The 22,984-nt window shown below is 41.4% G+C and overlaps 2 protein-coding genes across 4 annotated transcripts in view; both read right to left on the reverse strand.

The window, feature by feature from the left end:
* Window positions 1-8,027: 8,027 nt before the first annotated feature.
* kcnj2a (potassium inwardly rectifying channel subfamily J member 2a) lies at window positions 8,028-16,106 on the reverse strand. The gene is made up of 2 exons (XM_014212530.2): window positions 15,930-16,106; window positions 8,028-11,780 (listed from the first exon to the last, which is right to left on the reverse strand). Exon 2 carries the CDS (start codon window positions 11,497-11,499, stop codon window positions 10,231-10,233), a length of 1,269 nt encoding a protein of 422 aa, XP_014068005.2. The 5' UTR covers window positions 11,500-11,780; window positions 15,930-16,106; the 3' UTR covers window positions 8,028-10,230.
* A 3,274-nt stretch (window positions 16,107-19,380) lies between these two features.
* The window catches only part of LOC106611875 (inward rectifier potassium channel 16-like), an 85,928-nt gene continuing 82,324 nt past the window's right edge, over window positions 19,381-22,984 (reverse strand). For all 3 annotated transcript variants that reach the window (XM_014212517.2, XM_014212502.2, XM_045723457.1), the window contains one exon: window positions 19,381-22,961. In XM_014212517.2, the coding sequence (XP_014067992.1) occupies window positions 21,713-22,951 (1,239 nt within the window). In that variant the 5' untranslated portion in view covers window positions 22,952-22,961 and the 3' untranslated portion in view covers window positions 19,381-21,712. The remainder of the gene's footprint in view (window positions 22,962-22,984) is intronic.

Raw genomic sequence — 22,984 nt, forward strand, 5'->3', positions numbered from 1 at the left:
GTAGACCTTACAGTGAAATGCTTACATACAGGCTCTAACCAACAGTGCAAAAAAGGTATTAGGTGAACAATAGGTAAGTAAAGAAATAAAAAACAACAGTAAAAAGACAGTGAAAAATAACAGTAGCGAGGCTATGTACAGTAGCGAGGCTATAACAGTAGCGAGGCTACATACAGGCACCGGTTAGTTGGGCTGATAAAGATAAAGAGGGGGAGAGGGAGGGGGGAGAGAGGGGGGGAGAAGGAAGGAGAGAGAGCGAGAGAAAGGGAGAAAGAGAGAGAGGGGGGGATATAAATGTTGAGCAGACCATTTGTCACTCCTCTACAGGCTCAAGTTGCTGTGACCAGCTGCAGTACCACCCTGGACCCTGTACCTAACCCTCCCTTAACCCCTATATCTGGCCCCTCACCACTGTCTGGTCTAGGTTGTGCCTGTATGTCCGCCTGCATGTGCCAAGTTGAGTGTATCTTTATCCTTTAATCCAGGTCCTTTGCAGGACAGAGGAGAGGACATGAACCAAATAGATACCATGTTTACAATACCTTCCCTTACGTAGATAATGATTGCTTTAAAAAATATATATATTTGTCTTTAACACTGCATTGTTGGAAAGGGACCCGTAAGTAAGCATTTCATTGTTAGTCTACACCTGCTGTTTACCACACATGTGACAAATAAAATGTGATTTGATTGGAGGATTGATTGTTCAGACTCAAAGAAAAAGTTATCTGGACTAGTTTCAACTAGTCTTCTCTTGTACTTTTTGCCAGCTGATAGTACCTTATAGATATTGTAGGACAAGAGTACCAAGATCTTACAAGATCCTCTAAGATCTTGAACAAGATTGCTACCAGGGTAGTGGCTTATTTGCTCATTCAGGTCTGGGTAGAGTTACCATCAAGACATACTTGAGATTTTCGGTTTTACACAGGGGCATGTGCTGTAGTGCTATGCGGTTTGAGTCTTACGTCTGTGTGTGTGTGTGTGTGTGTGTGTGTGTGTGAGAGTGTGTGTGTGTGTGTGTGTGTGTGTGTGTGTGTGTGTGTGTGTGTGTGTGTGTGTGTGTGTGTGTGTGTGTGTGTGTGTGTCTGTTGCCTGGGGCCGCTTTCAAACAGCAGATGCAGGAAATGGAAACAAGTCTTTTGGGTATTAAGAAAAGTATTCAGCTGGTCTGCTCCACAGCACAGGATAGTTATTTCAGCCAATAGAGGATAACTAACTCAATGAGAAGAGAGATAATTATGAATTATGCAGTGTGATACAATAGCCGTAAAAAAAAATATATAATGTATTAACAGATTTTGCCCAGTTTTAGAAGAAGTACAAAGCTACAAGTATCTAACACATAACACTGTTATGTGAAAAGTATTATGTAATACTATGCATAACTCATGGTGCAAGCCATTCATTTCAATACTTTTGAAGTTAAGTTAGCTTTGTATAATACAAGACATAATGGACCAGGTACACCAGGTACAACCATGGCACATTCCTATTTGAAATGAATGCATTGCACAGATCATATCTCTGGAGCTATAAATGTCATAACTTGCTCTATAACTTATTGCTCCCAATCGACAATGGGAATCAAACCTCTTGTGATCAATGATCGACCCATTGAAAGATGGAATGATGTGGGTGGCTCAAAGGTTTCTGGGACACAAGCTCAATTTCACTCTGAAAGCGGACTCCCTAAACGTGGGCATTGTGCGGCTGTTCGGCCATGGAAACCCATTTCTTGAAGCTCCAGACAAACAGTTTTTGTGTTGACTTGCTTCCAGAGGGAGTTTGGACGTGTTACGACCTTCAACACTCTGTGGTCCGTTCTGTGAGCTTGTGTGGCCTACCACTTTGCGGCTGAGCGATTGTTGCTTCTAGATGTTTCCACTTCACAATAACTTACTGTTGACCGGGTTAGCTCTAGCAGGGCAGGAATTTGACAAACTGACTTGTTGGAAAGGTGATACTGACACATTGAAAGTCACTGAGCTATTTAGTAAGGCCATTATACTGCCAATGTTTGTCTAGGGAGATTGCATGGCTGTGTGCTCGATTGTTTTACACCTGTCAGCAACAGGTGTGGCTGAAATAGCCGAATACACTTATTTGAAAGTGTGTCCACATACTTTTGTATATATAGTGTAGCTAGGTGAGACAACCACATATCCACATATGACAGTCGTAGTAAGTACATTTAGCTACTTTAGTACTAGTACGAAAAGACTAAGACTTTGTGATGTGGTTTGTCATGTTTTTGACTGCTGCTCTACAATTTGAAAGAGGACTAAAAAGTTTTTAGCGCAAGAGCAACGTGTTGCATGCTGTCTTGATACAGAGTGGCTTGTCTCTGATGGTGACTGTGTTTTGCATGACACCAAAGAGAAGTCAACTTTATCTGGCAAAGCTTCAAGGTCGGCATTGAGGAGTCAGAGCTAGTTAGGCTTTTGAAGCCCCTGGACTGTCCGGTTCTTGAAAATGTCCTCTTTCATCTTGCTAAGTCGTTTGAATGGCTCAGATAGGTAGCATCACAAAACAGTGTATTATCGACCGCTGGTATGAGCAGGCGTATTTCACACATTTGATCATCAAGATCAAATATACAGACATTTATGTCCACATATAAAACAGTTTTTTTATGCTAGATGCCAAGGGTTAAACAAAGTTATCCACTGCGTGTAGTTTTCCGAGGCCAGACACCCAACTATCATCTTGTTGTTGTCTATCATTGTGAGGTACATATTTACTTGCCCCATCTCCCTCTTCGGTGGACCCTGAGGTATCCTCATACTTGGAGGTGCAGTTATTTTTCAACTGGGCAGGTATTTTCTAACGCCTTCATCCGTCTTTCAACTGTATTATAAATCACTGCAACCTTCGACACTGTCACATACTGTCAACACGTTCAGACAGAACAGGTCAGGAACTCTGGTCCAAGAACATGAGCACTAACTGAACTGACCATTGGGGCATACCAATGATACATGCGCAACTGGTTTAAAACTGGTTGAAATTACATCATTACATACTGAAAAACAGTTTTTGGTCCTTTTGTAATCTGGTTGTAATGGAATCACATTGTCTTTTAAAAACAAATCTGCCAAAAAGCCTTTCGATTTGACCCTGACGTCCCCAAAGTGAAAGGGAACCTAGCTAACCCTGCTGCTCTTCTGAGGCAGGTTTTGTCTGGCAGGTTCAATCCAGCAAACACTGAAAAGCTAAATTCCCATTCAGGTTCAATAGCAAGAAAGGGTGTTTCCGGTCATAGTTTGCTTGGGGAGGGAGGTGGATTGTTTTGTGTTGTTGCCCCCATTTTATAGCTCTAAATTGTTGTCCTTTGATTCGGATCTTGGTTGATAAATGGTTGAGCAAAAAAAGTGTCAAATTTTGTTAGATTAAAGATTATCGAACTATAAACTGCCGCTGATACCTGGTCTCTGTCTCTTATGGGTTTGTATAATGAAAGTTATTCCAACATTTCCTATTGGGATGTTTGTTCTGCTCATATACAACTTTATTGTTTGCATAAACAGGGGAGGTGCGGAGGTGGAGGGTGGTGGGTTGAAAGACACAATAGAAGATCAGAAGCTCACCAACAGTAGCCAGAACCGTTACTCTGCTACACTGCAAGGCACTTAACAATATTGGACTATTATTTCCTTTTGAACAGGAAGTAGCCTCAATGTGCCTTTCCTAGTCACTACTTTTAAATGAATAATTCAATGAATAAATGGATTATTAAATGGTGTAACCAGGAATGGATTGACTCCTTGCTCCATACTTTCCCACCAAAGTCCCCCTCCGTGTCTCACTTTTATTGCCCTCCTCCCTTGGCGGTACATACCCAGCCAACATGACATTGGCTTGATGTGGGCCCAATAAGGGCTAAAGTATTGGCCCCACGTAGGCTTCCCACATTGGGCCGATGCACCTTTGCTCATACGGCTCCACATTGGCCCCCAAGGCATTGGCCCAGTGTGGCCCATTGTGGGCAGCCCTCACTTCGCCTGAATAAGCTAACCCTTTTGGATCGGCTGCCCATTACATTGCATCAGAAAGAAAACAGAGATGTTACTATATACATATTTTTACCACTTAAACGTTTATCTTATCTGACATGCACTTATCTAAGTCTTTTTACAGACTTCATCAATGGCAGTGTTTATCCTCTTCAGTGGAGTTTAACGGCGGTTGGCATCCAATATTAAAACCCTGCACCTTATTACACTACTTTAACCCTATCTGATCCTACCCCAAGCCAATGGCCTGAGAGGACCGAACACTACCACTCCATACACCCTGTAACTCTTCTGAAGTCAAATATCGTACATCCAAGTACTTCTCTGCAGCTGCCACCACAAAATCTATTTTCTGTGACTTACGATCCATCTCTGCAGTACAGTTGATAGCCATTGCTATGAACACTAAGAAGCTAACCTTACTGAAACATATATCATTCATTGGCCTATCCCTCTGTTCTGGCACAGATCTACTATTCACAGGGATCCTCTAAGAGTCCCTCATCTTTGATCCACCCTCCTCTACTTTCTTCACTGCCTCAGCATAAGACATCTTCTGCACTACTCTGACCCTGGCCACCTCATCCTGCCTCTCTCGCAGCAGACACTTCCGATCTCCAGCAACATGGGCACCCATATAGTTGACACACACAACTTTTTCAACCGAAACTACACATTCCTCTGTCCCATGTCCTCCTGCACACTTCCCACATCTTGGAATCTACTCCTACACATTGCTGCGACATGACCATAAATGTGACACCTATAATACCGCAGTGTATTCGGTACAAAAGCTCTAACAGCATAACTCATATATTCTAACTACTTTGTCAGGTAGAGACTCTGAATAAAAAATCTAAAATAATAGACTGTGTTATCTCGGTTTCACCATGCTCCACACTGGATATGCGTTGCACCAAATGGCAGGCATCACAAACACCAGGAATTTCAACTTAAATTGCTCGTCCTCCACACACGCTACCACAAAAATCACTCCCTTCAACAGAGCAAAACAAGAAACACGTATTTCCCCAAGTTGCGTCGCACGGAGTGCCTTCTCCCTCTGATCTGAAGAAACCAACAAACATCACAAGTCCACTTTAGCGCCTGCTCCCTCTGATCTGAAGAAACAAACCAACATCACAAGTCCACTTTAGCGCCTGCTCCCTCTGATCTGAAGAAACAAACAAACATCACAAGTCCACTTTAGCGCCTGCTCCCTCTGATCTGAAGAAACAAACCAACATCACAAGTCCACTTTAGCGCCTGCTCCCTCTGATCTGAAGAAACAAACCAACATCACAAGTCCACTTTAGCGCCTGCTCCCTCTGATCTGAAGAAACAAACCAACATCACAATTCCACTTTAGCGCCTGCTCCCTCTGATCTGAAGAAACAAACAAACATCACAAGTCCACTTTGGGTTTTAAATTATTGTTATTATATGTTTTTTGACGTCACACAACAGAACACTTAAACTGGAACGACACTCCAAGAGATGTTCACACAAAAATTGCTTGTGACCTTAGAGCTACAAGGTCATATCTAAAAAATAACATTCCGAGATCATTCGGAATGCTCATTGGCTTGAATGGTGTTTTTACATTTTATTTTTCACTTAACAACATGAATTGGAGTATATGCTGAAACCACGCCCGCAAATTTTCGAATGAGAACCCGCCTCTACATTATGATGTAGCTGGACTTGGTGTGGGCTAGCCTGTGCTGGGCTTGGTGTGGGCTTGGTGTTTTTGGCGCCCACCTTGCCCACCAAGTCATTCTTCACAAATGAGTCGATTCTTAAAACAGAACTGGAGTTATTATCTGACTCCATTTCTCTCTCTTCTGCCAGTTTGATAGGAAGTGAATCAGATCACTTAGCTGCCAGAATACATCAAACACAAACACACACACACATCCACAGCACTGACTCCAGAGTCAAGACTCCAGAAGTTGACATTAGTGTCAATCTTCATGAACTGTAAATTTAGGAATTTTCCATGGAGCTCGGTTTTATCCTGTTTTTCTCCATCATCCCTCTTTTCTCTTGAACACACGTGCAGGGGTGGAGGGTTATTGTCATCCGTTTCTTTTTCCTCTCTTCCAATACTGGATTTTGTCTTTGTGACATGATGACAGGGGAATTACACAAGACACTGTTAAAAAGTGTCAAACAATGTTTTTTTTCTCTCATTAATTTTGTCTTCAGAGCAGACCTGTGATTTAGAGCACTACTATAGATTCCCGTTTAACCATAATATCTGTCACTAATGAAATATTGGTTTGTTGGGTCCTTACTTTGTATTTCTAGTGTGACCAGTAGCCACTGATGTGCCTTCTATCCCTCAGTCTGCCCGCCAGGTGCGTCTGGTCTGCTAGTCAAGGGATGTGGTTGTGCCAGTGCCAGTGCCAGAGCACCTCCCTCGACAGATTGTTTTGTCATTTGGAAGGTTGACGTGACTTGGGAGGACAAAAGTGGAGTCAGAGATAGTCCCTGAGAATCCATAGAGTCTTAAATATTTTGTAAGTATAGTGTGTGCATTATAGCACTGGTAAACATTACAATGAGATCTGCTCTCCTTCTCCTTGGGCACGCCAGCTTGAAAGTGCAGTGGGGCCTGGCAGAATTAAGTTTCTGTGATTCCTATGGAAATTGTGTGCGCTTAACCTTGAGATGTATCATTGCACATTTCCCTGACACTATAAGACCGTCTGATGTGCAGAGATCATTGAAAGAAATGGACTATGTTAGAAACTTAAATTATATATATTTGTTTTTTATCTTGGAGAATAAAATCAAATTTGCACTCAATGTCACAGTTGAGATACATGTAAATGACGGGATGTAGAGATAAATCAGCGATAAAAACACTTGATACCGTGGAGGATTGAAAAGTAGCCCAAAGTCTGACCATACTCTGGTCATACCTGAAATACAGCAATCCATTCTCATGGTCTGGGGAGTTACAGTAGCTGAAGTTGATTGGAAACCACAGATAGATGAGTGGCAATGAATAATAGACTAATTGTGAAGAATTGGAACAGTCATTATGAGCAGCACAAAGATCAATACAATTACAGTGGACTGGAAGTCAAGATGAGCGATGTACAGAGCAGGAAAGTGCCGGGGAAAGTGTGTCGAAGCAAGAGAAACTGAAAGAGATGGATATACTGTAGGTGGAGTGTCGAAGCGAGAGAAACTGAAAGAGATGGATATACTGTAGGTGGAGTGTGTCAGAGTGAGAGAAACTGAAAGAGATGGATATACTGTAGGTGGATTGTGTCAGAGTGAGAGAAACTGAAAGAGATGGATATACTGTAGGTGGAGTGTGTCAGAGTGAGAGAAATAGAAAGGGGTGCTGCTAATCCCTATTGGTTTAATAATAATCCCTAATGCGTTCTAGGAAGACGACAAGACGTAGGACAGGGGTGCTGCTTAGTATCACAAGCTAAACCACTACTGTAGAAGGTAAGACTTCTGACGCACATGTACAGGGTCCCTTCAAAACAGACTCTACCAGAGCTGATCCACTGGCCCTTGGCCAATTCTGTATTTTTCCATATTGCATCCCAAATGGCACCCTACTCCCTATATAGTGTACTACATTCGACCATGGAGCAGAGCTCTGGTCAAAAGTAGTGCATTATGTAGGGGATAGGGTGCCATTTGGCAAAGACATATCTGTCATGAGGATTGTTCATATTCTCAGAGGGACACAGATGTTCTCATAAATATATCACAAACTTTGTCTGGTTCATTCAATGGCTTGTTGCCTTAGTACTAGACAGAAGATAAGGGGGGATTTTCACAACACCCTACAGTAACCCCAGAAGCCTGATGAAAGATATTTAACGTATTATTTCCCTGATGGAAGATAATACTTTTGTTTTTATGTGACCTCAATAACGGATTTTTAGGTAACTTTAAATCATTGGTGGTTTACTGTGTTACTGTATGTCAATATCTTAAATTATTATGATCATTATTACAATGGCAATGAACACAACATCATTTGATCATTCATTGAGGTTTTATTGAAAAAAGTAACAATATAATAATAGCATGTACAATAATAACATTATTAATAATATAAAATCTGTACATTCCATTGTTTTGCAGTACAACTGGAAGACTCTGATACAAAATTACTGCAACAGGGAGGGAGGGGGTCTATGTACAAGAAAAGGAACATTGTAGCCGAATGGCCTTCAGTCAAAGAAATAGGAGATAGATTTGCCATAATGCAAACTCTATAGGCTTTCAATACATCTTATTAATATGCCTGGGTTACAGTACTGTTGGCTTAGTTTAAACCATGTTTTCCAATCCAAGATTCCCAAGTAAAACAACAAACAACTTAAAATGAAAAATAAAATAATATTTGATATCAAGGCATGGTAATCCTTAGGCATACTCTGGATATAAGTACACGTTCATGAACAGCAAAGACATTGATAGGGTATGATAGAGGGGTAGATGCATTGTATTTTATAGTCTCCTTATTTAAAGAGACTTTAGGAGAAGATATTCTCTTTTTTTGATGGCAGAATTGTGAATGACTAAAGTACTAAGACGAAACTGATGTTTTGTTGTTTTTTACTGAAAAATAACTATTGTAACACTGTACTTGAGTTATTTTCTGAGCATGTGCTAACACCTAAAAAAACCCAGTTAAAACATGTTGCTGATCTAGTCTAGTCTGGCTTAAATCTTTGGCTTTGAATATGAAAATGACGGTAACACTTTACTGAAAGCCTCTCATCATAAGAGCCACATAACTTTGCGTATCATGACTGTATCACAGTGAGATTGATTAAGTCTTATGCTGAATGAGTTCTAATTAAGTGCTATGAACACTTCTAAAAGGAGTGTTTGAAAATAAATATTTCCTCTACATTTTTGTTTTACTTTCGAAAAATGCTCTACTTCTACCATTAACAAATGGATGAGACACACAACAATTATTATGATGATAATAATACTCTTTGGCTTCTTCTGTTATCAAACCCTACAAAATGCAACAACGTAGCAGCACTTTTTGAGAACATTTGTATGCTCATGCTAAATGTCAATACTAATAGCACCCTGCTCATTTCCTTCACACAAAACAGAAAACAGGCATGCTTCTATTGAATTGACCAGCATTGAACGGCCCTTACATGTACAGTATGTTATGTTGTATGTCTGTTATGAGACCAGCTCAAATAACAAAAGTACATACAGGTTCAAATATCTGCTTTGGATAAGTACTGTATTGAAGTAGTAGTTCATATAAAAAAGGTATCAAATTGATAATTTAGTTTTATTTTTTTTAAAGGATTTGTTCTGCTATTTTACAACAGCTGCATAGTATTTTCTCCAATAGGTTAAAGCTACATTGAGCTACATTTCCTTTGATGCAATTCACCAAAGCCTTCAAAGATCGCCCAGTCCACTGCAACATCAGGCTCTAGTCAAAGGCAAAATCAGTTGTGCATTCACTGGAAAATTGGTGATAAATTCCAATCTCATAAGGAAAAAGGGCTGAATTGCAGCTTAATTGTTTGGATAAACATTAAATAACTTTATAGTACTTTAGAGATGGTTGCCCATGATCAATTAAAAAGTGCAAATTAGCTAAATAAAAACGTATTTGGTTTTCACTCTGAAAGAGCAGAACTTTCAAAATGTCTCTCTTACTCTATGGGTATTTGTATGTTTTTTCCCAGTTCCTCTGAAACGAGAAAGTAGAAAACTTGCATATAGCAGCATTTTTCTTTTCAACTAAAGGGCAGTGAATAGAAATCAAAACTATAGTTCTTAAAACCATCTTGTTCATTATTTGCTGGACAGATACACAGAGACATGCCTGCTAATTTCAGGTCATTATAGCTAACATCCCTTCCAATGATATATAGATGCATGTTCCTGTCTATCCATAGATGCTAAAGAGATGTATACTTTTCATTTTCTTGTGGGAACCATTGTTCAAGAACGTTTTCCTTCATCTATGCACATTTCATAGTGCTGTTTTTGTTGTAATATGCAATTACATTGTTTTAAGAAACTATTACATACAAGTCCCCGGCTACCCCGTTCCCACAGCAGTACCGTCGGCATGAATCTGTCCTTTACACAAGGCCCAGCTCAGCTCAATGTGCCTTTTAGAACAACAACATGTGATTCTAGAATTAGAAACGTATTCTCTGTGAGGTGGTTTGAAGTCTCTGCACAGTTATATTTCAGATTCTCGCCTCAGGGGCCTGGGCTCTAGTGGCACAGTGGCCTGGTGATGCGCAGAGTCTGAGATATTGTCTGTGTGAGTTACGTCTGGGCCCACGCTACCCCCGTTCGTCTCCCCTTTGTTAGCCAGCACCACCTCGTTCTCGTAACAGAAGGAGTTGGAGCTGGACAGGATGTATTTTTTCTCTGCCAGGTCTCTGGCACTGCACAGCGGAGTGCTGGGCACCTCGTAAGTCTTATGAAAGCGAGAGTAGTCCACCTTGTAGTAGCTCTTCACCTCGAAGAGCACCGGGTCAAAGCGGTGGCCCCAGAGGATCTCGCTGGCCAGGTAGGAGCTGCGGCACTGGGTGGTCATGGCCGTGGCCTCCACCATCCCTTCCAGGATCACCACAATCTCAAACTCAGACGTCTCCAGCTGTTGCTTGCTCATGTCATAGAATGGGCTGTCCTCGCTGATCTCGTGGACGATGGTTATGGGGGACACCAGGAAGATACGGTCAACTCCGCTGTCGAAGCCCACGTCGATGTCCACTTGGTCCAGAGGGATGAACTCCCCTTCAGCAGTGGTGCGCGACTTGAGGAGCTGTGCCCGAACGTGGGCCTCCACCAGGTGGCTTTTCCTCAGGTTCCCCACGCGCCACATTAGACACAGCTTGTTGTCCCTCATGGCCACTGTAGCGTTGTGGCTGAACACCAGCGTCTCGTTCCTCTTCTTGGGCTTGGCCATCTTGGCCATGACTGCGCCGATGATGAAGGCGTCGATGATGCAGCCCACAATACTCTGGAAGACCACCATGAAGACCGCCACAGGACACTCGTCGGTTACATAGCGGTAGCCATAGCCGATGGTCGTCTGGGTCTCGATGGAGAAGAGGAAGGCTGCGGTAAAACTACTAACGTTGGAGACGCACTTCTGGGTGTCGTTCTCCAGGTCCCCGTGGAAGATGGCGACCAGCCAGAAGACGCAGCCGAAGAACAGCCACGACAGGAGGAACGCCAGGCAGAAGATGACGAACATCCACCGCCAGCGGATGTCCACACAGGTCGTAAAGATGTCGGCGAGATAACGCTGGCCCTTCTCAGAGACATTGATGAACTGCACGTTGCAGTGACCGTCCTTCTTGACAAAGCGGCTCTGGGGCTGGTGCCTCGTGTGCACCTTGCCCTTGCCGTACCCGTTGGGCACTGCCACAGTGGCCAACTTCATGCTGTGCTCCTCGGTTGACACTATGCTGTAGCGGTTGGCTCGCACACTTCCCATCACCTCGTTCTGGTGGGAGGGCTGTGGCGCTGCTTCTGCTTTGGAAAACAGTCTGAGTTTTTGGAAAAAGCGTTGGAGAAACAGTTTTGAAACGCTAAGGGGGACCAACTCAAGCAGGAAATGGGGTGGTGAAGTGAGGCGGACAAGGGGACGGAGGGAGGAGGAGACAAAGCCTCTCTCTCTCTCTCGGTCCTTGATGGCCTCTGGTATCCGCAGGGCTGAGGATGATGAGTTGATCAGTGCTCTCTCATCGGGCGACCGGACCTCAGCAATGACGTATGCTGAGGGTAAAAGAGATAGAGAGAAAGGTGTTAGACTTACTGACGGTGTCAAAGAACGGATACAGAGGTAAAAATCTATTAGTAATGATACGAGTCATGATAAAAGCAATATGAACTCGATGTCCTTATTTAAAGGTAACAGCTTCCAATCTGAACTCTGTACATGAAAGAGTCACCAACTGTCATGGATTATTATATCATTATCCCATCGATTACCATGTAGTGTGTGCAGCCTGAGAATACCATAAAATGCTGTATACCCAAGAGCAAGAACAAGCACGTCTCCTCAAGCCAACAATATTTCATTCAGTTATGACAAAATAACAACCGTATTCAACCCCGATCCTGGCTTTTCCACTCTCCACTGAGAGAGGTCACAGAGTAATAGGAGTAAGGTCCTACTGATGGTCATTCACAAAGCATATTTGTTTTTGTTGGCCACAGTGTCGACAAGATCATTTCTTGTTGGATTGTTGGTTACGGTGTTTCTACGGGATCCCATGGACGGGATTCTTTGGACTCGGTCTTTTCAAGTTCTTGACCTACCGTTACTGTTAACTGATGACTGATCATCGTCGGATGCACATGTCACTTTCAAAATGTTTTATTTACCAGCACATTTGTTGCAACATGGAGGGGGAAATAACAGTCTTGTTAAAGCAGAAAATGAATGATTGGTTTAATATTGCTTTACAAGCAGGCCCGTCACTTCCACTCTGTGAAGTAGGGTTGTCACGACAGTAGGGTTGTCACAATACCAGTATCGCGATACTATGATACCTAATTTTCCATGGATAAAACTATTTGGTCCTTTAAGAAACCTACTGTAGGTAACATATTGTGTGCTATAGCTTGGAAAATAAACATGTGATTCTGGTTGACAACATAAGGCTTCTCGTTTCCATCATTAGAACATTTTCCTTAGGAAATGTTGTCCGTTTCATGTTTTGTTTCCTTGCCACGATACCTCTGAGTATCGCAATACTTTTATTGTGACAACCCTACCGTGAAGACGGCCACACCAGCCTGTTTGTCACATTGCACGGTGCATGCACCACTCCTCCTGCCTCATTGCCCACTGGTGCATTCTTAATGTCCATTTTCACATACCTTGCTAATCACAACCATACCCATTAAAACCAGTAGATGTTGATAGCGCTGACTTCATCCGCGTATTCCAATGGAAAACTCCCGACGGCTCATGAAGCCGGAAGTATTTGAATTTGAAGCTCGCCATATGGCTGAATGGGGCTGAGTGGCACCAACAAAACCCCAAAAAATTGCTAAGGATCATGGAGAAAGTGGCCATAACTAACAATGGCTCATAGTCGATGTAATCGTTTTCATCATGCCTGAGAGTCAACTCAACGCTGCTAGATGACGTCGGCGTCAATAACGGAAGCCCCATAGACATTGGTTAGCTCCTCCATCTCCACTTGACAGGCTCGTTGAATCTGCGCTCTCATCGGGAAAGCACATCACAACCCCTTAGGTGCACGTGCAAAGAGTGTGCATGAGGGCACAAGCCTCCTCGTAGCCTGCCAGCCTGTGATTGGTCTGTGCCAGCATGTGGTCCTGTGTGACAACAAGTGTTGTCAGAATGGATCACCATTTAATTAAATATCTTGATTTGTAGCAAACTTTTTAATAATTAACGGTGTGGATTGAACTTGATCATAATAAACTAATTTTACAGGCCAAAACGGCCATCGACATTTTTTTATTGTTTGGCCGTTTTGTCTATCGTAATTTACAAAGGCTTTCTAGGGCAGACCAGGGCTTTTGGCACCGTGTTTTGGTGCTTGGTGTTTTCAGGTAGTAATGGTGCGTTTTTAAATGCGGTGTCAGTGATACAGAAATACCATTTATTCCATTTGCTGTGTGACTTGACTACACAAATGTTTGTGGAGACTTTCCCGATGAGTGGGGAAATGTGAACATGAAAGTGTACACGGTATCCCTCTTTCTCTGGCTCATGTGTGCATTTGAGGGCATCAACGTAACTTGTTGACTCACAGAGTCCTCTGGGACGTCATCTTCTCTCAGCAGCAAAATGGCTGTCCCGTGAGGGCTCTAACTCTGGCACTATTGTAACACCACTCATTAAAAGAGAGCCCTGCCTGTGTCTGCTCTGTTATACATGTCCTAGCCATGGTTGCAACGGACATTGTGAACGCTTTTTGTTTTGTTTGGTTGGGGTTTTTCCATTTACAAGAAATGTATTGAATTTAGTAAAGACTTTTGGGAGATTTGATGATATGAGAGTCAATGATGAAAAGGGACATGAGTGCATCAGGAAAATATATATTTTTTTTGTGTTCCCTTGCTTGCAATACTTAAATCCCCAAATATAATTACTTTTACTCAGAGTAAACACATCAGAGATGTGTAGCTATGATTAGACTGCAGTCTCTCTTTAGTTAATTTACAAACATTTCTGTAGTGTGTAGACTGACTTCAGATATTTATTTTCATGTTTCTAAGTAAGTTTAAAGATGGAATCCGCGCTAGGGGAAACAGCACCACTGTCCGCCCCATGCCTGTTATTGTTTTTGTTGACGAAGCAGAGGTGGGGAGCGTTGTGCATCAAGGAAAAAAAAATTGCAGTACATATGCTGCTGTTTTATAACGCTTGCAATGATTGTTTGAGGGAAAAAAACATTGTTCATTGTTTGCAGTAACCCCTTTGTTGTTGTTATATCACAAACGGACATGGACGTTTCACTATTAAGGATTCGATCTTTAAAGTGTGATATCTGCAGTATCAGCTCCTAGAATTAGTCCTAAAATCTCTTATTAAATTGGATCTCAAATAGCATGTTGGTGAATTAAGAGCACCTCTGTCATCAAACGTGGGCATTATTTGGGGAAATTTGCATTGTTGGCAGTAATCAGTAATAAGACATGCAAAGTCAGTAGGCATTACAACCTCTCCTCAATGAATATCAATTAGGATGATTGTCTGGTTTACACAGTACTTGATTAATAGGAAGTTTAGTGTCGAAATTGAATAGATAAGGCTGTTTTGTTTCCTTTGTTAATTTAGATTTTGTGGTTTGAGAAGGTCCTTCATTTTGTGTTGCTTTTAGGAAGATCAATAGATACTAAACAGCGATATTCCTATATGTTTCTATGGGACCATGATAACAGAATAGAAAAGTATAACTGTCTATTATTCTATTATTACAGACCCTTTTTGATCAGTGGGATAATTATGCTCTGTGGAAAATTGAATCACAGTACTCATGGACTGGCCTAATCTGAGAGATGTATATATAGTGCCAACATTCACTGGAAACAATGTCATGGTTTAAGTTTTTCTGCAGAAACAGAATTGACAGAATTTACGGTAACCCTGACCTACTGCCAGCGCACAGTTGTTCACGAGTGCATAGGGATGGTCTTGCAATTGTTACAGTGCTACTATACCTCTGCAGCCACACACAAAAAAAAACGTATTTTACAATGTTTAATTTAAGACTAACATTTTAACATATATTTTATTGTGTCTCCACAGCCAGGCTCCAAGCGGCACTCAAAATAAGGCAAATGCCATCTACAAATACGAACAGGTGCGGCCTAAAAAAAATGGGAACCAACTGCGTCTTTCAAACATTCAATTCAGACAAGTTATAACTGTAGGCCTACAAGCATATATGTTTACATGGATAATATAGGGCCTATGACTTACAATGATTGCATGGCCAATGTAAAATGTTTGTTTTGTATATATTTGCAAGAAGTGTAGCCTATTGCATCATACATGTATGAATCAGCCCACGCATAAACATGACATGTTTATCGCACTTAACGTATTATGCTGGGTTTAAATAGTTTGATCAAATGATTTAAAATTCATAAACAATGATGAATAGCAGTTATATTCTCTGCAAGCCATCAGCCACAGTAGGTATGACTTTGTCGTGTAAATCGCCCGTATCCCTACTCTCCTGCGCCGCGCATCCATTTAAGTGCCACTGTTCCACGCTTTTCAAACAGGCCTAGAGATCAAATAAAATAAAACGGAGTCTATTGAGTTGGCTAATAGTTATGTAATAGACTCCAGTATTCTTCCATGTCATGCATTCAGCATCATCAACTTCCCCAAAAGTTTGATACGAATTGCTAGAAAGAGGATTTTAAACCTACCAGTTTCTCATTTGTAGACCGGATCAACGGACAGTTTAAATTATATTCCAGAAGTTATGCTCTCTGGTATCCACACTTTTCAAACCGTTTGTTTCTGTTTTTAAGTAGTTGCCTTGTTATGATGACAGCGTTAACCGACAGTCCCTCATGTCACTAAAATGACTGGTCTTGATAATGTGGTTCGCAAATAGTTCGCCAGAGCAATTTAAATAGCGTATACCGGCATGCTCCGCCTTCTGGTCCATACCCAGCCAATAGTATTACAGAGACGAAAACGCGCTCATATTGTCGGTTGATACATTTACACTGCTGTTTGAAACGTGTGAGAAATTCCATAGACTACAGACTGAAAGTGGTGTTTGGGGAGACATGTCAGGGGTTTGGATAAGGACGGTCGTGCTTAACACCAACTTGGTAGTTTAGTGGTGTTAATTAATATTGATTATCGATTATTCATTTTAGGGTTGCCGGGGATGGTGGGTTCATTTTAGGCAGAACACAGGAACATATTTTCACCCAAAGGGTATCTTTTTATAGTCTAAACCCCTCCGCCGGGACAAGTTATAAAACTCTCCTAAATGTTCTACAATGTCCAGGCAATAATGTTAGGCTACAGTCAAAGAATAAAGAGTTGTTAGAAATTAAAAGAATGAATCAAACTTTTTATGCACTGTTGGCTTCAAAAGTGCCCATTACCTATACACAAGTTGAAACAGTTGATCTATTTGCCTGCTGCTTCACATTATCCCATCTGAAGACATTCCCCTAAATTTGCCACTCTCAGTAAAATATACTTAAATATACATTATTCTTGATCTGTTTATCTAGGATATTTCCATGGTATCTAGAGCCTATGGTAAAATGCAAATGTATTTAGTAGGAAAAAGTTGTTCTAACTTCCAATGTTATATTTGGGTTATCTTCCTCCACTATAAAAGTTCTGAGGATGTTTATGCCTCAAAAGTTTAATTTTAGGTCAAGATCTGTCTGTCTTGCTCCACAGCTGTTTCAGTTGGATGCCATGAGAGCAGGATGCTTACTAATGATAAGCTCTGACCCATATCCTACCTCCTTTTCTGCACATACTGAACTGTTTATTTGTGCTATATGTCAGTGGCTCTATTAATAGCAGGTTATATATTTAGCTACCCGAACTTGCTGTGTGAGTTCTGAGTTGGCCATCGGCACTCAGCGTATGTTTGCTTTTCATGCCCAATTTACAACTACAGGAGTCAGAAAAATAGTCATGCAGCTCGGGGCCACAAGGTGGAGAGCACGAGACTGATATTGGAACATGATTGGTCCCCACATGAGCTCTCCTGTGACGCTGTGGGGAGGAAGTATGAGTGAGAAACATGGAGAGATGTCCATCAACTTGCATTCACTCTATATTGACATGGTGCCGTATCTGTGTCCATGTTTGTGCCTTATGACCTCTCATATGATTGTCCTATGACTTAAAGAAGATATTGGGTAAGTAGGCCTATCAATCTCAATGTTCAGCTTGCTGAATATGAGCAATCATGACAGTGTAGTTACAGTAACTGCTTTAGATGTTACACCACATGTTTTGTATATCTTGGGCAATATTATAGTTTTTTGATAGATTTATTATCCTCTAAAAAAATATTATACTACCTTAATGACATTATGGCTTTAAACATCCCTGTAAAATCAAAGCAACTGAAAGGCATATACAGAGACAGTGTGATCTGCTTCCTTCACATCAAAGTTCCCTTGTCATTCCTCGCCTTTGTTCTTACAGACATGGACCAGATTCATCAGATGCCAGGTTCTGCACTGCCACCAATGACACGGAGGTGGGTACTATAAATGCCAGGTATTGTGCTTCAGGGTATTGGGCTGCAGTGTGGGTCCAGTGGAAAGAGGCATGCCAGACTAACACCACAGTGACCACAATATGTCTCTAAATAGAAATGTACCCATTCAATTCCAAGTTAAATAATACTGATGATACTTCAGTAACGTATTAAGAGACAAGGTAACATGAGTCATGACTATTACTACTTTCTGCATATTCAAGGAAATACATTTAGTCACTCATGATACACTGATGATTGATTTGTCAATGATGAAACTACCAACAACAAAACACCCTCACCTTCAGTGCATCTACATCTAGTAAAAATAAAAATAGAGAGTGTTCAATTTAACAATGTTCCAGAGTCTATACAGGTCCACAATTTCCAGTGTTAAATTACCACACGGCTTAGTGTAAAGCCTTATGTCACGTCCTGACCAGCAGATGGAGCTGGTGTAGTAGTTTGGGGGTCAGGACGTGGCAGTCTTGTGTGTGTCTTGTGACTCCTGATCAGGAACAGCTGGGAATCGTTGTTCCTGATTGGGAGTCATATATGTAGGAGTTGTTTGTCACTGGGGGTTGTGGGGGGAATTGTTTGTGTGCACTGCGGTGGGTTGAGCATGCTACACTGTTACTATTGTAAGTACTGTTTATTGTTTTTCGGTGGATACTTTGCTTGTTTTTTTGTAAATTAAAGGAACATGAGTGTCCACACTTCCGCTGCGCCTTGGTTGTCCTTTCATATCCACGATGGAAGCCGTGACACCTTATTTATTTGTAATTGTTCATTTTACCTTTTATTTAACTAGGCAAGTTATTTAAGAACAAATTCTTATTTTCAATGACAGCCTAGGAACAGTGGGTTAACTGCCTTGTTCAGGGGCAGAACGACAGATTTTTACCTTGTTAGCTCAGGGATTCAATCTTGCAACCTTTTGGTTACTAGTCGAAAGCTCTAACCACTAGGCTACCTGCCGCCCATATATTTGCATATATTCCAGTGTGCCTTTTGAGTGAAATGTAGAGTTTACCACCATTACTATATTTGTTAGTGACAGAGACATGGTTGTTGCATTCATTCATTTTTAGTCCTGTGGCTTTCACCAGGTGACATCCTAAGCAAATAAGTTATCATTCAAATACATTTTTTAAGACAATACATATTTCATAGCCTTATTTGGAGAGCCTAGTTTTACCCTAATACAGTGGCCTGAAACTCATGGTTTACAGTCCACATCAGGCCTACATGTCACCTTATGCTGGCGTACAAATTTCAAGCCAGCCAGAGTGGGGATATCCCATTTTTATTCACCTGCAACCCGCATTCAGAATGACTGCCAGGGTTGAGAAGACTGAGCTACAGTATGAGACTACCTAAAGCATCTAAACTGGAACAACCATTTCAGTAACATGTGTAATAAATCTAAGTTACAGATTGAATTAGTTTTAAAAAATGTAAGTTATTTATATTTGAGTAGTATAAGATAAATTAATCAATCAATGTACATGCCCAAACATAGATATTGAAACAAACAATTATAAAAATCAACCTGCAATAGGGCATGCTGGTAAATATTATAATGATGGATGTGGTTTTGGTTCAACTCTGGTTATTAACACAAACACTGATTATTTTACACCACTGAGTTTTAATTGAAATCTTACGGAGTTAATTTAATTCCTGAATCAACACTAGAAATGTTACATTGAAAAATCAACACTAATTAACACTGGCCAATTTGCTGTGCAGTGAATCATTTTAATGATCAGTTTATAAAAGCAACAGATGTAAATGTGTATTGAACACAGCGTGTGTGCAAAAGTATCATGTTTTAAACTAACCACACAACAAGCAAAACACTTCATTCTACTGTGCTTAACATTTCTGTAATGTGTTGGTACATCATTGTGTTCAACATACTCATGTACAGTGCCGTCAGAAAGTATTCACACCCCTTGACTTGTTCCACATTTTCTGTTACAGTCTGAATTTAAAATGGATTAAGTTGAGATTTTGTGTCACTACACACAATACCCCATAATGTCAAAGTGGAATTATGTTTTTAGACATTTTTACAAATTAATTAAAAATTAAAAGCTGAAATGTCTTGAGTCCAAAAGTATTCAACCCCTTTGTTACAGCAAGCCTAACTAAGTTCAGGAGTAAAAAAGTTCCTTAACAAGTCACATATGTTGCATGGACTCACTCTGTGTGCAATAATAGTGTCTAACATTATTTCTGAATGACCACCTCAAAGACCAGGAAGGTTTTCAAATGCCTCGCAAATAAGGGCATCTATTGGTAGATGGGTAAAAATACAAAAAGCAGACATTGAATATCCCTTTGAGCATGGTGAAGTTATTAATTACACTTTGGATGGTATATCAATACACCCGGTCACTACAAAGACACAACGTCCTTCCTAACTCAGTTGCCAGAGAGGAAGGAAACCGCTCATGGATTTCACCATGAGGCCAATGCTGACTTTAAAACAGATTTAAATGGCTGTGATGGGAGAAAACTGAGGATGGATCAACAACATTGTAGTTACTGCACAATACTAATCTAAATGACAGTGTGAAAAGAAGAAAGCCTGTACAGAATGCAACAATTTCAAATCATACATACTGTTTGCAGTAAGGCACTAAAGTTGTAAAAAATGTGGCAAAGAAATGTACTATTATGTTTCAACAAATCCAACACATCACTGAGTACCACTCTTCATATTTTCAAGCTTGTTGGTGGTTGCATCATGTTATGGGTATGCTTGTCATCGGCAAGGACTAGGGAGTTTTTTAGGATAAAAATGAACGGAATAGAGCTAGGCACCAGCAAAATCCTAGAGGAAAACCTGGTTCAGTCTGCTTTCCAGCAGACACTGGGGGACAAATTCACCTTTCAGCAGGACAATAACCTAAAACACAGCCAAATATACACTGGAGTTGCTTACCAAGACAACAATGAATGTTCCTGTTTAGCAAAGTTGCAGTTTGGACTTAAATCGGCTTGCAAATCTATGGCAATATTTGAAAATGGCTGTGTAGCAATGATCAACAACCAACTTGACAGAGTTTGAAGAATTTTTAAAAGAATAATGTGCAAATATTGTACAAAAAGGTATGCAAAGCTCTTAGAGTCTTACCCAGAAAGACTCACAGTTGTAATCGCAGCCAAAGGTGATTCTAGCATGTATTGACTCAGGAGTGTGAATACTTATGTAAATTATGTAAATTTGATTTGTATTTCATTTTAAATAAAGTTGCAATCATTTCTAAATACATGCTTTCACTTTGTCATTATGGGGTATTGTGTGTAGATGGGTGAGAAAAAAATATTTAATCCATTTTGTATTCAGGCTGTAACAAAATGTGAAATAAGTCAAGGGGTACTTCTGAAGGCACTGTACATATTTTACAAAGCACTCACAAAATAAAACAGCATTTTTTCCTACACCTCAAAACATTTTCTGAAAATAAATGAATCTCTATATAGTACTTTCTTGTTGTAGATGACAGTATAAAGTTACCATAACCTCTCCATAAAAATCATGATTATCTTATTTTTATTCATTTCCTGTATCTCTTTGATTTCAGTAGCCTATCTATCATATTGAGGAGCAGACATTGTATAATTGTTCGTATTATATTGTGACTCCACCATAGATACTAAGTTTGACAAAAAAACTTAGCAAGCAACACAACAGCAGTTTCCACATTTGTGTGTGTGTGTGTGTGTGTGTGTGTGTGTGTGTGTGTGTGTGTGTGTGTGTGTGTGTGTGTGTGTGTGTGTGTGTGTGTGTGTGTGTGCGGGTTGGGGGGGTTACTTCCTGCAAAAATATCCACTAAGAACACAGCCTGCTCTTACTGTTGCCTGTGAAGAAATTATCAAATTGTCCATGAGTTCATATGTTTCTGAATGGCCATTGATCACTGTGTAAGCATCATCATATCAGTAGAACATCTATGTCAGAACGGGGTTCCTTGTAAGACACAAATGTCCGTGATCCTCACAAACTGCTGCAATAGTGGCAACCGTGGCTACATGTTCCTCTGGTTCTGGGGTGCCATTCACCAGTTCTACAGTCACAGTCGGGGGTTTGCGATTAATGCATGGGCGCTTGGGGCGCGGTGAGTGGCGTGGGTAACACCCAAGCTTCATTTGCTCGTACTCCTCTGCACTGACCTCCGGAACCAGGACCTTAGCAGTGTGGTGGAACATGGAGTAGTCTACCTTATAGTACCTCCGGTTTACATTCAGCATCTCTTGGAACAGATGTCCCCAGTGGATCTCGTCGGGCGTGTAGGAGGTGCGGGTCTGGTGCAGGATGCCCGTCGAGTCGTCTGTGTAGGTGAAGGACACCACCAACTCAAAGTCATCTTTCCGAAGCTCCTCTAGGCTCATGCGGTAGAGTGGACTACTTGGCTCAATAACGTGGAAGATGGTGGTTGGTATCGCTAAAATTAAATCACTCTGTTTGATTTCCAGGTCCTTGTAGTTGACATCTTCCCTGCCCGTGGCGTGCATGTTGGGGCGGAAGATTTGGGCGCGAGCCTTCCCCTCCACCATGTGGTGCCGGCGGAAGTCCCCAATCCTCCAAGACAGGCACAACTGCCCATTTTGCAAGTTAATAACGGCGCAGTTGCTGAAGCCCACCGTCTGCGCCCGTTTCCGTGCCGATGCCATCTTCGCCACAGCGATACCGATGACAAATGTGTCAATAAAACAGCTGATGACGTCCTGCACAGTCACAACAATGATCGCCACCATGCAGTTCTCCGACATCCCTCTAAAACCATAACCGATCGTGGTCTGGGTCTCCAGTGAGAAGAGGAAAGCCCCGGTGAAGTCCCTCACCTCGTACACACAGGGGGCATTAGTAGGGTCCTTCATGTCGCCGTTAGCCATGGCAATCACCCAATAGATGATGCCGAAGAAGAGCCAGGAGAAGATGTAGGAGAGGGCGAAGATGAGGAACATGACGCGCCATCTGATCTCCACCAGCGTGGTGAAGATGTCGGTGACGTACATGAGCCACTCCTCAGGAACATGGCGGAACAGGACATTGCACTTGCCATCTTTGCGGACGTAGCGGCACTTCTTGTGCTTGTAGTCGATCTCGGCCTTCACCGCGGACAGGGTGGTGGTGTTGGCGTTGACGGAGGGATCAGAGGGACTGACCTCGGTGTACTCTTTGTTCATCCTGTAAGATCTGGGAAGAAGAGAGACAGGAAA

This window comes from Salmo salar, chromosome ssa01 (genome assembly GCF_905237065.1).
Source record: "Salmo salar chromosome ssa01, Ssal_v3.1, whole genome shotgun sequence".
NCBI lineage: Eukaryota > Metazoa > Chordata > Actinopteri > Salmoniformes > Salmonidae > Salmo > Salmo salar.

Coding starts and splice junctions, on each gene's coding strand:
- kcnj2a (XM_014212530.2), bottom strand. CDS start 11,499: ATGGGAAGTGTGCGAGCCAACCGCTACAGCATAGTGTCAACCGAGGAG.